The sequence below is a fragment of the Pelodiscus sinensis genome, chromosome 17 (assembly GCF_052426305.1).
Source record: "Pelodiscus sinensis isolate ZL-2025 chromosome 17, ASM5242630v1, whole genome shotgun sequence".
Classification (NCBI taxonomy): Eukaryota; Metazoa; Chordata; order Testudines; family Trionychidae; genus Pelodiscus; species Pelodiscus sinensis.
The window spans coordinates 34158086-34173277 of NC_143068.1; the positions used below are offsets into that span (position 1 = coordinate 34158086).

The 15192-nt window shown below is 64.8% G+C and overlaps 1 protein-coding gene across 1 annotated transcript; it reads right to left on the bottom strand.

Annotated features, from left to right (window-relative positions):
• Positions 1 to 6738: 6738 nt before the first annotated feature.
• Positions 6739 to 8616, bottom strand: FOXS1 (forkhead box S1). Its single transcript, XM_075900861.2, has one exon. It carries the CDS (start codon positions 8467 to 8469, stop codon positions 6985 to 6987), a length of 1485 nt encoding a protein of 494 aa, XP_075756976.2. The 5' UTR covers positions 8470 to 8616; the 3' UTR covers positions 6739 to 6984.
• Positions 8617 to 15192: the final 6576 nt, after the last annotated feature.

A 15192-nucleotide genomic window follows, 5' to 3' on the forward strand; every position in this document is an offset into this window, starting at 1 on the left:
AGGCTGAAGAGCCGGAGAGGGGGCTGAGAAGACACGTGGCTGAAGGAGGAGGGGAGCTCTGGCCGGGTGAGGGCTGGGAGAGGCCCTGGCGACAGAGGATGAACCGCGCCTCGGAGGTGCGTCCCGTCGGGCTGCCTCCAGGCTGGGGCTGGCCCAGGCCTGGCGCTGCGCTCGCGCCCTTGTGAAGAGACCCGGCAGTGCCAGGCTGGCACCGGGGCTGGGACAGGAGCGTCAGGCCGAGGGCGAACCCGGCGTCCCAGGCCTTGTCCGTTGCACTCCGATGCCCAAGGCAAATCTCCACTTCAGCCGGCTCCCCCATGGGTGGGGGGCTCCATCGCTGCCCCCCTCGCGGCAGGCGGCCAGGAGCGCCCAGTGGAGACGCTTTCTTTGCCCTGCCCCCGCTCCCGTGGGGCCGGCAGCCCCGTCTCTGCCCAGCCCTGCTCCCAGGGCCGACTGGGTTTCCCAGCCCGTGGCTGCGGGAGATGCAGGCAGGAACCAGACACCGCGAGAACCTCTCGAGCTGCTGTGTGGCCCGGGCCTGCCGTGGGACCGGCACCAGTCCAAGCAGCACACGCCGCCCGGGCCCCACGCAGCCGGACGGAGCCCCCGGCTCGGCTCCTTCCGCCGCCGCTTTTGGGGTCCCTCCGCAAACGCGCTCGGCCATCCCCAGAACCTGCGGCGCCCGGCGCTCCTGCTGCTTATCTCGCGCTGCTGGAGACTCCAGCCCGGGGTGGAAAACTGTGGGGGAGGAGGGCGAGAGAGGAGGCAGCTGCAGGGGAGAAAGCGCGTTCCCAGCCCCGCCGCTGGAACCCCTCCGTGCGGGTGAAAGGCCCGGCCCGGATCTGTGGGAACCAGACGGCCCCTGGGCACAGCTCGGCAGGGCTCGCTTCCTCCAGGGCCCCTGGGACTGTGAGAAGGAGGGAGCTGAGGTCAGCCGTTCCCCGCACAGGCGGCTTTTCAGACGCCAGCATGAGCTAGGGCCCAAAATATTGTTTTTCACTGGGAAAAAAAAAGGGAGAAAAGGAAAACCTGGACCCGAGTCCTGGGATGACGAATCGCGCCCCCTCGCCGCCCTCTGGGGGGTGGCTGGGCTTGTTCACAGGGGGTGACGCAGCTCGAAATGCATTTGGTCACGACCGCTGCCAGCCCTGCCTCTCCCCCAAGAAGCCACCGCGAGTTCCCTCCGGCTGCGGCTCTCCGTGGTGAGAAACTGAGGAACGGCCGGGCCCCGGGGCCCTCTCCCAGTTGGGCCCCTGACCCAGCGCCCAGGGGACTCAGGGCAAAGTGCAGAGTTTGTTTCCTGTTCCGTTTCCTCGGCAGGGCCGGTGCGTTGGGACAAAAGGAGGGGAAAGCAGGTTTGAAGGGAGCCCCCCCAACACGCTCATGCTTCCCTAGCGCGACCCCCGGGACAAGTCCCACCCTACGCGGGGCCCAGCGTGTCCCGTACAGCTGGGGGAGGTTCGGAAAACGCCAGGAGAGGCAGGGGCGCCCCAGGCCTGCAGGCTCTGTTCATGTGCGGGGCCGTCTCCCCTTTCCTGCCCAGCTCCCTCTCCAGCCCGGACGCTGCCGGTCACCCAGGCGTGGGGCTCGGTCACCGCCCAGACTTTGTGCTCCCGGGTCGTTCGCCTCCTGTCTCTGCCCTTCTCTTCGGATTGCTCCCCCTGGCCCCGCTTCCCAGCCACGCTCTGCCCTCCCCTGGGCTCGGGGCCATGAAGCTCTGCCCTGAGTTTGGTCTTTGGGGCATTTGAGGAGGTTGAGGCGCTGACATTCCTGGCTCTAGGACAATAGAGGAGCAAACAGTTCTCAGCGTGTCAATGAGGCTTAGAAAATAAGGCTTCTTGGGCGTGTCACTCCTGTATGTGTCTGCGTGTCCCTCCACCAGCCAGAGACCAACGGAGGGGAACTCAGGCTGTGTGCCGCAGCTAACCTGTGGAACTCCCTGCTACAAGATATCGTCACGCCCAGTGCTTAGGGGGACCAGAAGTCCTGTTTTAAATACAAGTCTCGTATTTAAGCCTTTCTGCCGGTGTTGCTACTTTTTTTAAAAAATGGACCAATTGTCCCATATTTTCTGTGTCGCCCATCACATCAGCACAGGTGGGTTCTACTGGCCGGATCCTTGCTCGCCAGCCAGCCACCCACTAGTGGTGAGTGCGCTGGGGGGGCCGTGGCTGACGATAGGGGCGGGGGGGAATTCAAGGCTGGTGGTCGAGCAAAACTGCAGCATTGGACCAGCCACTCCCTGTGCTGTCCACGAGGGCAGTCCCTGCCGTGTGCTGGCTCGTGGCCAGTAGCCACTCCACGGCCGCCCCGCCACGTTTGCAGCCAGCACTGGCGACCTGCTCGGTCTGACTGGTGAGTGCAGACAGGCAACAGCGGATGGCCGGTGACACGTCTCCTCTGCTGCCCACCCTTTGGCCTGCTCCACACTGCCACTCTCGCTGTCTTCTCCCTGCTGAGCCTGTTCAATTCCCCCGCCGCGCCCCCCTCCCGCACAGAGACCCAGCCCCTGGTCCGATCCCTCAGCTCCCCACCAGCCTGGCTGGCAGGCTCCTTCCTCCCCCCACTGCCTCTGGCTGAACAGGCCCCCAGGGAAAGCCCAAGGCCCTACAGCTCTGAGCTCAGCCCAGGGGGAGCCAAGCCCCGCATGTGCCAAAGCCCCCACAGCACTGGCCTGGGGAAGCTTCTCCGCCCCTCAGCTGAGCTCTGCAGCCACAGGGAGGAAGCTATTTCCAGCCTGTCGGTGCCCCAACCCTGCAGACCCCCAGCAGCCTCCCGGGCTAGGGCTCAGTATCCCCTTCATCCACTGGCCTCACCAGGGACCCACCAGGGGCTGCTCTGGCCCCCAGGTACCCTCTCTGCTGAGCCGCCTCTCTGGCCAGGTTTGCTGAAGTCCCTGCGGAGAGATTCTCTGAGCCCTGGAGCACAATGTAGCCTTAGGGCTCAACCCCTTCCTGCCAATACGTTAGCCATGGGACAGGAGGTGGCTGGGTTATGTCAGTGACCAGCAGCAGCCTGGAAGTCTTAGCTGCCTTTCCAGGCTGCAGGAGGGAAGGGACAAGCTGCTTCCAGCCATAGGGGAGCGAGAGAAGAGAGAGGGAGGGAAGAGATGACTTCTCCAATATATGGACCAAATCATTCTTACCTCCCACCTCCACCCTCCTGCAGCTGGAAACAGCTCCCTTCCCTCCTACACAGGGCCAAAAGGCTGCTGCTGGCCACACTCTTCTGAGGGGATTCACACCAATCTGCGGAGGGAGGCCTCTGACCCTCGTATCCCCCAAATGATCCCTCGATAAGACACAGTGCCAGGTACCAGGAGAGGCAGGTCCATGCCGGGGGCCCAGCCAGGCCTAGCGGGGGAAATGCATTGGGTAGAGAAAGTTGGTCAGTTGTCCCATCCCCACAGGAAAGAGGCGTATGGGAGCGCATGCATCACTTCTCCCCAGGCAAACCTTAACGAGTCGGTAAACACACAGACGCCGGCGACACCGAATTTCTCTGCCACGTGATGCTCCTCTGCCCGACTGTAGGGCCTAGTGCTGCCTGGCCGCGAGCGAGGCATTTCACCCGCCCACGCCGGGCGCGGGGAGAGCCCCGAGTCCGTCTCGCCCGGCTGTGCCCTTCGCAAGCAGCGGGGCTCCCCTCGTCCCCGTGCTCTGAGCAGGTTAGTCCTCATGGGGACGGCCCGGGGGTTCTCGTCTTGGTGCTGGGTTTCCAGGCGGCTGCGGCCCTCGCCCAGGGCCAGTCGCTGCCCGGCCTTTCGCCCCGGGGGTCGTCAGGTGAGTGGCCGGGGCTTTGCGGCCTCGGAGGAAGGCTCTGGCTAGGCTGGCTAGGCTGGGGGCTTGTCGGCACGGCAACGCCCTGGGCGTCCATCGCCCTCCCACGGCAGGCAGCGACGTGGGCCCGGGGGCCCGGCTCCACCAGTGCCTGGGCTGCTGTTCTCAGAGCCGTCCCGTCCATAGGACACGCCAGGGCACAGCCCCGGGCCCCGCGCTTTGGAGGGACTTGGGGGCCTGGGGAGTTAGTGGGGGCCTGGTGCTGGCAGCAAGAGACCCGTCTCTGCCCCCCCCCCCCCGCTGGCTCCCGGAGTCGTGCAGGGGAGGGGCGGAAGCTGGAAGGAGGTGGGGCAGGAGTTTGGGGGAGCAGGGGCAGGAAGAGGCAGGTGGAGGGCAGCGGCTTGAGGGCAGAGATGGAGTGGAGGTGGGGCAGAGGAGGGTGGGACAGGCTGGGGCCAGGTGACTCACTGTTGCCAGTGCCAGGCCCCCCACTAGCCTCCCAGGCCCCCATGACCCCCTGAGCCCCCCCATATGCAGGGACAGCTCTGCTTGTCCCATTCTGGGCACGACCAAAAACGATAAGACCCTGGCGTCCGGGCCCTGCCACGGCCTCTGTGGACCCTGCTGGACCCCCCCAGGGGCGTGGCTGCAGCGTGGCGCTGGCCACACGCGGCGGAGCTGCACTCAAGCACCCTGCTGGCCGCTCGGAGCCTGCCACGTGCGCGGCCGGCGGGGCGCTGCTTCCCGCACAGGCCGGGGGCCGCGGAGCAGCACCTGAGGCGTTTGCCAGGGCGCCAGTGCTCGCCACGTCCCAAAGCCCCAGCTCCGGGAGCCAGGTTGTCAAGAGAGACTCTCGCCCGGCGGCTTGTCGCCACCAGCTGAACCGCAGGGCACAGCCCCCGGTGGGCTGAGGTCTAAAATCTCCCGGCACCGGTTCGGGGGGTGGGGGCTGGCTCCTGGTGAGGAAGGCCTGGGGAGGAGACCACCTGCTCCCAGCTGCCTGGCTGGACCTGGGGCAAGCAGGCGGCGTGTGGCCCTTCTAGCCCCCTCACCCTGGCAGGCCGGGTGGCCCACCCAGGTGGGGCAGAGGGGGCGGGACGGGCTGGGGCAGTGTGCTCCGGGTCTGAGGCTGCCCTGCCACCCGCCTCGGAGGTGCAGCCAGCACTTGGCTTTGCCGCGTGGCCGGAACGACCAGCCCCGTTTGCGATGTCCCCACGTGCCCCGAAAGGCCCTTGGGCTCTTCTACCCCCGGCCGCTGGGGAATTCCAGCTGCCCTTCCTGGCAGCAGCGTTTCAGCCCTGGGTCTCACAGGTCCCCACGCGGGGGACGCCTGGGCTAACCCGTCCCGTTCCCCTGGTGGCCGGTTCTATTCCTCTCGTCCCCTGGGCAGCCTGGAAATTCTCCCCCACCGCGCCGGCTGCCCGCAGAGCACGCGAGGGGCGGCACCGGCCTTCGCGAGGGGGCAGCAGGGGGGCGCGGACGTGGCCCAGGCTCAGTGCGGGCCTGTCCCCCTGGGGGCTGCTCTGGCCCGTCTGCCATGGGGCAGGTGATGAAGAAAAGCCAGGCTCCGGCCCCAGATGTGCATGGGTGCTGCCCAGATGCATGAGAACGGCACCGGCTGGGGGAGCACAGCCCCCAGTGCTGGGAGAGGGGTCAGGGCCTGGCAAGGGCTTCCAGAGGCGGGGGGCTGCTGTGCTCTGGGCTTTTTGCAGCCAGGGGATTCGGCCTCCGCCCAGCACACGTAGGGTTCTGCTGCCCCAGGCCAGGCGCTGCCGGGCCCTGCCCCCGCACACTTCCACCCCGGCACCACGCCAGCAGGACAGGGCAGTGACTCAGCCCGGAGGGGCCTCGCCCGCAGCACCCGGCTGAGCAACGCGGGAAGAATTCAGCAAACCCGCAGGCACTTTCCCCTGCACGGGGCCGTCCCCGGCCCGGCAGCGCCCAGCCAGAGGCCTGGGGTGTCTGAGGCGGGGTCTGCCCCTCGCCCGGCCTGCCGGGGCTGCACACAGCTGCCCCCCGCCCTGCCGAGGGAACAGCCTTCCCGCTGCCAGGGGGCCCGATTCTCTGCATCCTGCCCACTGGCAGCCGGTGACAGGATTCCTGGGCCCTGGCGAGGGTCTCGCAGGGCCCCTGTCACCGAGGGGGCTTGGCCCCGGCGGGATGGGCAGCACTTTTCCGAAGCTGCCTCTTGCGCCTCGCCGGGGCCTGGTCGCCGGGGCGGCCGCACACCCTCCGCCCTCACACACTCGGCCCCGAGCAGCCCCGGCCCCTCGAGGACCTGGGCCACCGGCCTTGGTGACTGGCCCACAGTGAGTCGCTGTCAAGCGGGGCTTTGAGTACAGCAGCCTGAGACATCACCCGGGCGCCTGCCTGGCCCGGTCAGCTCACCCCCTAAGGAACGCTGTCCATGGAGCCCGCTGGGTGCCACGCAGAGCACATACCCTGCACCTGTCACCAGGCCAGGGTGTGCTGTGCACCTGACACCGGGGCAGGGTGTGCAGGGTGTACTGTGCGCCTGATATTGGGGAAGGGTGAACCACGTGCCTGACACTGGGGCAGGATGTACTGTGCACCTGACAGCAGGGCAGGGTGTAGTGTGTGCCTGACACTGGGGAAGGGTGAACCATGTGCCTGACACTGGGGCAGGGTGTACTGTGCACCTGACAGCAGGGCAGGGTGTACTGTGTGCCTGACACTGGGGCAGGGTGAACTATGTACCTGATACTGGGGCAGGGTGTACCGTGCTCCTGACAGCAGGGCAGGCTGTGCCGTACGCCTGCAGGGGTGAGCGGAGAACACCCGCGTGGTGCCATGAGACGCGGGTGTACATGACAACCCAAGGCGCAGGGCGCGGGAGAACCAGCGGACCCCAAACGGCACCTTCTCCCCTCCTCGGTCCCGCCTGCCCCTCAGCAGGATGCCCCCCACCCCCGAGGCAGACACGGAGGCAGGAAGCAGGGGGGTCTGCATTTTATTCCACTGGCCAGGACACAGCTCCCGTCAGCCCGTCTCACGCAGGGCGCTAGTCTCGTGGCAAAGGGCCCTGGCAGCGGCGGTTTCTCCGGGGAGCCCGGGTCCCTCTTGGCGCCGCCAGGCCGGGCAGGAAGCAGCGGGTGGGAATAACTTACATGGCGCGTCCGTCCCGTGGGGCCAGGCGGGATGGCCGGGGCGGCCTGGGCCCCGCGTCTGTCCCGGGCAGGGCCCGTCACTCAAAGAAGAACATGCCGGGTGTCCTGTAGAGGCAGTGGGGCAGCCCCAGCTGGTAGCCGGTTCCCCCCGGCAGGGCGAAGGAGCCCCCAGCCCAGGCCTCCTTCTGCTCACCCTGCAGCTGGGCGGCGGGTCGGAAGGAGGCCGGCGGGAGGGGGGCGCCGGGCGCCGCGCTCGGGGCCGCGCTCAGGAGGTGCTCCAGGGCGTTGCCGCAGGCCCGCTCGTTGACGCAGAAGCTCAGCGCCTGCACCCGGCACTGGAAGTTGCCGGCCCGGGGCTCGGCGGCGCCCGAGCAGCCGAAGGAGCCGAAGACGGGCAGCGCCGGGGGGACGTAGCCGTCGCAGGCGGGCGAGGGCTGCCGGCTGCAGGCCAGCGGGGGCTTGCTGGGCCCCAGCAGGGCTGGGAACATGGGGGCCCCCTGGCCGAAGGGCTGGGCCAGCCCCAGGGTGCACGGCACGAGCTCCTTACGTTCCAGCTCGCTGGCGGGAGCCACGGTCGGGCCTGGCGGCGGTTCCTTGACCTCCCCACTCAGCTGGGGGGGCTGCTGGCTCCCTCGCTCCCCGGGGGCTGCGTGCTGGGGATGAACTATCTGGAGGGGGGGCTGAAGCCCCCCAAAAAGAGTCTCCTTCAGCCGGGGGGGCTCGTGGCCCGGCGTCTCCAGCAAGGGGCCCTCAAGGCCTGGGTAGCCGGGCTGCTTCTCAAAGCCCAGCCCGTCCGTCGGGTACAGACAGGCCTGCCTGGCTTTCGGGGGGTGTTTCCTGGGGTTCAGGAGGCCGGCCTGGCCTGGCTGCTCTGAGCAAGGGCGGCTGGGCTTCTCGCACCCCTTGGCCCCCCTTTGGCCCTCCGAGGCGGGAGCCGGCCCCCCCCACGAGCCGAGCGGCTGGCCGGCGGGCACAGGCGAGGCGCGGCCGCTCTCCGTCTTGATCTCCGAGAGCCGGGGGCTCTGCCGGGCCCGGCCCTTGGGCGGCTTCCGCCGCGCCCCCGGGGCCCCCCCGTCCGGGCCGCGCTGGCGGGTGAAGCGGCGCCGGCGGCGCAGGAAGCTGCCGTTCTCGAACATGTCGTGGCAGTCGGGGTCCAGCGTCCAGTAGTTGCCCTTGCCGGGTTTCTGGGCGTCGCGGGGCACCTTGACGAAGCACTCGTTGAGCGAGAGGTTGTGGCGGATGCTGTTCTGCCAGCCCTGCCGGTGGTCCCGGTAGAAGGCGAAGCGGCCCATGATGTAGCGGTAGATGCCGCTCAGGGTGGCGCGCTGCTCCGGGCTGCTCTGGATAGCCATGGCGATGAGGGCGATGTAGCTGTAGGGCGGCTTGGTGGCTTCGCCCGCCGGCGGGGGGACCCCGGTGCCCGCGCTCGGCCTGCCGCTCTGGAGGGGCTCTGAGCTGCAGCACGGAGCCAGCCCCGGCCCCAGCGAGCTGCAGCCTCCTTGCTCGCAGCCGGGAGGCAGGATGCGCAGCGCGGCGGCCGGCAGGGGATACTCCGGCTGCATCCTTCCCAGGCAGGGAGCCCTCCCGTCCGGGCGGCTGCGAACGCCCCGCTCCGACTCCTGTGCAGACCGGCTTCCCACGCGGTTAAAAGGCTGCAGCCCAGCCTCCCGCCGCTGCAAAAGGCGAAAGGGGGTGGAAAGTCCCTCCTCTTGCCCGGAGCGCCGGGGGGCGGCCCAGGGCGGAGCGAGGGGCAGCGAGAGCGGAGGCTCCGACTCCTGTTCCTTCACAGAGGCGGCCGGGGAGGAAACGCAGCCGGCTGGCCGGTCCCCCTGCCATTCCCGCACTCCGGACCGGGCGGGAGGGGGGAGCCCTGGGCCCGGCAGCTGGGGTTTGGGCCCCAAGTTCTCCTTAGGCAGCCCCGTCTCTCCCCCACCCCCTCTTGTGAAGGGCCTCTGGGCTCTTTCACACCCCTCACTCCATCTTTTCGGGGGGCTCTCAGCTTTGCTCGCCCGCTTGCTCACCCCAGCAAATGTATTAGCAAGAGCCTGATTCTCAGTGACCTCGCCGCCCCCACCCCTGGGCCTGTGGGAGGAAAAGGAAGGTGGGGGGAGACTGGGCTTTTCAGGGGGTCGTCAAGGGAAGGAGGAAGGGAGCAGAGCTGGGGGGGGGAGGGCTGGAGGGAGGGGGCAGAGCTGGGGGGGAAGGGCTGGAGGGAAGGGGCAGAGCTGTGAGGAGGGGGCCAAGCTGGAGGGAGAGGGCAGGGCTGGGGAGAGGGGGCTGGGCTGGGGGGAGGGGGCAGAGCTGGGGGGGGGTGGAGGGAGGGGGGGCTGGGGGGAGGGGGAGGGGGCAGAGCTGTGAGGAGGGGGCCAAGCTGGAGGGAGAGGGCAGGGCTGGGGAGAGGGGGCCGGGCTGGGGGGAGGGGAGCAGAAATGGGTGTCACTGGGAAGTTTTGGAGGACATGGGTGGCTGGATGTTTTGTGCCTCAGAGGCAAGGTGTCCGCCAGACCTGTGCCCTGCCCCCTGCATCCTGCCCCCTGTGCCCTGCCCCCTGCCTCCTGCCCCCTGTGCCCTGCCCCTGCATCCTGCTCCCTTTGCCCTGCCGCTGCACCTTGCGGGGGGGGGGGGGGGGCACAGCATAGCCTGTCCCGTGGCTGGGGACCGGCTCAAGATGGGGCAGACCCATTGCCCAGGGTGGGGCTTCCAGTGGGATGCAGGGAGGGGCTTGTGGGCAGCGGGTGAGGCTGCCGGGGCAGGGGGGCCAAGCTGAGTCAGGGGGGCAGGGCAGCCCCCTGGCTCTCTGTGCCTCAGAGGTGACCTCAAGCCAGGGCAGGGCAGGGCAGGGCAGGGGAGGCTGAAGTGTGGGGCACCGGTCGCCATGCCCAGGGCTGCTGGGCTCCCAGGCCCCTGGCACGAGTCTAGTTTATCCAGCAGAAGAAATACATTCCTCTGGCTCCTGGCTCCCTCTAGCGGAGCCCTGGGACCTCGCTAACACAGCCCGTCCCTCGCACACTCTGCAGTGGCTTTGTGCTGAAGGGTCCCCCCCTTTAGCAACGTAGCAAAAATGTCTCTTTGAGACGCTTCCGGGGGCAGCGGAGTCCGTCTGTCACAGGGCAGACTTCAAAACCACCACGTGGGCTGGTGGCACTTTATAGCCTAACAAACCGTGCCGATGGGATCGTGAGCTTTCGTGGGCACGGCCCCTTCTGCAGACGACCCGTTCGTTAGTATTGGCTATAAGACTGGTGGGCTGTGTCTAGACGGGCAAGTTTTTCCGCAAAATCATCTGATTTTGCGGAAAAACTTGCCAGCTGTCTACACTGGCCGCTTGAATTTCCGGAAAAGCACTGACGATCTCCTGTAAAATCATCAGCGCTTTTTCGGAAATACTATGCTGCTCCTGTTCGGGCACAAGTCTTTTTCCGAAAGACTTTTGCGCAAAAGGGCCAGTGTAGACAGCATAGTATTGTTTTCCACAAAAAAGCCCCGATCGCAAAAATGGCGATCGGGGCTTTTTTGCGGAAAACCGCGTCTAGATTGGCCACGGACGCTTTTCCACAAAAAGTGCTTTTGCGGAAAAGCATCCTGCCAATCTAGACGCGACTTTTCCGAAAATGCTTTTAACAGAAAACTTTTCCGTTAAAAGCATTTCTGGAAAATCATGCCAGTGTAGACGTAGCCTTAGTGTGATGTATAATTTCATGTCTGATGCCTTGCTTGTAAGGTCTGTAGCTTCTATTTCTCTCATGAGTAGATAATGTTCCTGTAAGGCCTTGCTTTCCGTTAGCATTACAAATGAAGTTGTTCATCCCGTCTGCATCACAAACTCATTTGGTACCAGAGTGATAGAAATGGAGCCGTGTTAGTCTGGTGTAGCTGAAACAAAATACAGGACTGTGCAGCACTTTAAAGACTAACCAGATGGTTTATTAGATGATGAGCTTTCGTGGGCCAGACCCACTTTGATCTGAGGAAGTGAGTCTGGCCCACAAAAGCTCATCATCTAATAAACCATCTTGTTAGTTTTTAAAGTGCTACATAGTCCTGTATTTTGTTTCATTTGGTACCATCTACATGGGTTGTGAGTCTGTAACATGCGACCAGACTACTGGTTGGTTTTTACATTTATCCTGTTCAGACTAACTCAGCTCCCCCCTGAAACTAATTTGTGTCGTTTAGTAATTAGGGCGCTTGTGTGAAACTGCACCATTGTGTGGGGTGAAGGGAGGGGGGAGGGAGGGAGAGCCATCACAGATGCCCAGGTGATCAAGAAGTGGAAACTTTGAAGATAACGAGGAAACAGCCATTGTGTCTTGAGGCTGATTCGAATTAGCAGCAGTGAGGAACCCTGGAGACAGGTACATGTAATGTCTTTTCATTTGTTTTCATTGTATCCTTTGGTATCTATGGTTGTGACAATTTTCTTCCACTATTTGATCTGAGGAAGTGGGTCTGGCCCACGAAAGCTCCTCACCTAATAAACCATCTTGTGAGTCTTTAAACTGCTGCATAGTCCTGGTTTTTGTTTCACCTGGAGACAGGCAGAGACATAAGAACATAAGAATGGCCGTACTGGGTCAGACCAAAGGTCCATCTAGCCCAGTATCCTGTCTGCCGACAGTGGCCAGCACCAGGTACCCCAGAGAGGGTGGACCGAAGACAATGATCAAGTGATTTGTCTCCTGCCATCCCTCTCCAGCCTCTGACAGACAGAAGCCAGGGACACCATTTTATCCCCTGGCTAATAGCCTTGTATGGACCTAACCTCCAGGAAATTATCTAGCTTCCCCCAAGAAATTATCTAGCAAGACCCCCAAGAGTGAGAGACAACCATAGGAATCCTGACAATCGCCATCAAAGGAACACAGATGAACACCTCCTCGGGGTGGATAATGGCAGCATGACACTGCAAAACCCACAGTACACTGCAGAGGGGAAGCGCTTGCCATGGGACTCTAGGTTCAGTCCTGTAAGCCAGTCTCGGAGGGACCCCGACTCCTCGCTCAGCCGCCCTGCCTGGCCAGTGAGACTGACTTAGCCACCATAGACTGGTAACTATGCGCCAGCTGCAGGACGTGTGTGTGTGTGTGGAGCTGGGTTTGTCTTTATAAAGCAGATGCTAACTGCTTCTCTCCTGTAATCTCAATCAACATCGTGTGTTGTCTCTTCCCCTGAAAAAGATCCCGGGTGCTTCTTATAAGCATAACACTGATGTGGTGGGGAAACTGAGGCACGGGGCAGCACCCAGCAGGCCAGTGGCTGAGCCAGACTTAGGTTGGGGCTCAGATGTGCTCAACCCACTAGGCCACGCTGCCTCCCCCATTTTTTGAGATCTGGCTCCCTCCCTCCGTTCTCCACCTCACTAAGGGAGAGGCGGCTCTCTGCAGCCCACCCGCCCCTCCTGCCTTGCTCTGGGCCTGGCACTGTCCTGGGGAGGTTTGCTGCCCTGCGCGGGCTTTGGAGCCCTTCCAGGCAGCCTGCCCACTGCCCAGAGACCCGCTGGGGGGCCAGGGACTTAGCAGCAGGGTGTCAGCCCTGGGTTGCTCCTGGCTGGCCCTGGGCACCCCAGCACGGTGGCGTTTTCTCTCTCGCTCCCCACTGGGCTTTCCCCCCGCGCTGGCATCTGAGGCCTCCCTCCCTGCGTCTCCGCCCTGCCAGCGCAGTGGGGCCCATCCCTGGCAGGCCTCGGGCAGCCTCGCCCCCGCAGCGACTCTCCGGGCTGGCTCTTCCGGCTGCGGATTTTCCCTGCAGCGGGGCCAGGTTCCCTCCGGCACCAGACTAGTCACACAGCTATGGGGCGGCCGAAGGGGACGGGAACTGGGATCATGCGCAGGGCCCTGTGGGCAGGGGAGGAGGCGTGTGGGCGGCCGGAGGGCAGGCGGGCGCAGGCCCCGTGCGTGGGACAGCAGGTGCCGTGGGAGCTGCCGGGGAGGAGAGCGGGCACCAGGATGGCATGGGAGCCCATGTGCAGCATGGGGATGCGGGGCCTCCCCTCGGGCAGTGTGGTGGCAGCTCCTGGGATGCGGTGAACCCCGCAAGCCGCCGCCTTGGGCACCTCCGCTCCCTGGGGACGCACCGGAGCGCACCGGGCAGAGCCGGCCCAGCCCATGGGAACAGGAGGGGAAGTGCTGCTTACCCAGGGTGCCCCTGCGAGCCTGGCATAGGAAGGGAGCCGCTCTGCACCCCCCCACCTGCCTACAAAGCCTCCCCAAAACCCTGGGGTAGGACATGGGTGTCCAATCAGCACAGGGATTGGGGAGGCAGCAGGGTCCCTGTGCGACGGGGGAAACTGAGGCAGGGAGCTGTGATGAGCATGCTCAAGGGCACTGCCAGGGCCGGGGTTAGACATCAGGAAATCCCAGCTCCCAAGCCGAATCCATGGGCCAAGGCCGGCCTCTCACCGCAGAGAACGGGGCCACTGCAGGGGTGGGGCACCTCCGAAAATCTTACAGAGCATATCCTCAGGTGGAGGAGAGGAGCAGGGTTCCCTCTAATTTTTTCCAGCCAGGCAAGGAATACATTTTGTTCTGTGCACCAAGGCCCGTGTGGAAGTGCACCACCCGTAGAAACACGCTGCCATCTGCGGGTGCTTTGCTAATCCGCCGGGCGGCAGTGGAATCTCTCCCGGGTAGCCCCCCCAAGCGCTCAGCTTCCAGGGAACCCTAGAGAAGGGGCCTAGGCTGCCCCAGCTCTGATCCCAGGAGCCGGGCCAGGGCGCAGCTCTTCTCCCAGCTGGGAACCCCCCCTCTCCACCCAGGGGAACCACCCCTCCCTTTGGCCTCCCCTCATGTCTTCAACTCAGGGCCCTGCCACTCCGGCCGCTCTCGACTAGATGGCAGCCGCAGCCCTAGCAAAGCCGCAGCAGAGAACTCGCTCTGCACAGCTGGGCCCAGCAGGCAGCGCCCGCGGCAGGGAACGTGAGGGCAGCTCTGGGCCGGTCTCCCTGCGACCAGGGGCGGCCGGGCACTAGACTCCCTGGCAGCCCGGCAGGACATGGATGGAGGTTGCTGTTCCCGTCTCTGGTTTTAGCCTATTCTCCTCAGCCGCGCTGAGCCCCCTGCCCTGCCTGGAGTTCTGTGCGGCCGAGCAAACGGTTTTATTCCACGCCGGGCCGGAAGGGCCGGGTCCTAGGGCCCAGGAATAACCTTCCCCTGCCGCAGCCAGAGAGCAACGCAGAGCGGCCAGGGTCACACACGCAACACGGTTAATCCCCTCGTCCGTATGAACGCCCCTCCCCCCCCCGTGTCCCACTGTCCGGGGCGTGTTCCCGCCATGCAACACGGTTAATCCCCTCGTCCGTATGAACGCCCCTCCCCCCCCCCCGTGTCCCACTGTCCGGGGCGTGTTCCCACCATGCAACACGGTTAATCCCCTCGTCCGTATGAACGCCCCTCCCCCCCCGTGTCCCACTGTCCGGGGCGTTTCCACCACGCAACACGGTTAATCCCCTCGTCCGTATGAACGCCCCTCCCCCCCCCGTGTCCCACTGTCCGGGGCGTGTTCCCGCCATGCGACACGGTTAATCACCTCGTCCGTATAAACACCCCTCCCGCCCCCGTGTCCCATCGCCCGGGGCGTGTTTCCGCCATGCGACACGGTTAATCCCCTCGTCCGTATGAACGCCCCTCCCCCCCCGTGTCCCACTGTCCGGGGCGTTTCCACCACGCAACACGGTTAATCCCCTCGTCCGTATGAATGCCCCTCCCCCCCCGCCCCTCCCCCCCCATGTCCCACTGTCTGGGGCGTGTTCCCGCCATGCAACACGGTTAATCCCCTCATCCGTATAAACGCCCCTCCCCCCCCGTCCCATTGCCCAGGGCGTGTTCCTGCCACGCAACCCGGTTAATCCCCTCGTCTGTATAAACGCCCCCCCCACACCCTCCCCAAAAAAAGTGCCGGGAAAATTTTGTTGAGGGGGAAAAAAAAAAGGGGCCAGGAAAATGTTTGTTGAGCTCCTCTGCCACCCCCCCCCCATACGCCCCCGCTGCCGCCATGTGTCTGTTGGGCGCCGAGCAGGAAAAGCAGAAAATACCGGACAGTTTATACGTCTGGTATTTTCTCAATCTCTTTACCGGACAGAAGGCACAAATACCGGACTGTCTGGTTCCATACCCGACACCTGGCAACCCAACCCCTGCTGCCAGTCCTTATTGCAATGGCAGACGGGCCACTGGGTGTTAGGCAAGGCTACTCCAGTACAGACAGGGTGGGGGCCCTGGGGCTATTTAAGGGGGGTAGAGGGGGCAGCTCTCCCCGCTGAAGTTTGAACCCCTGGATTTCACACTTGA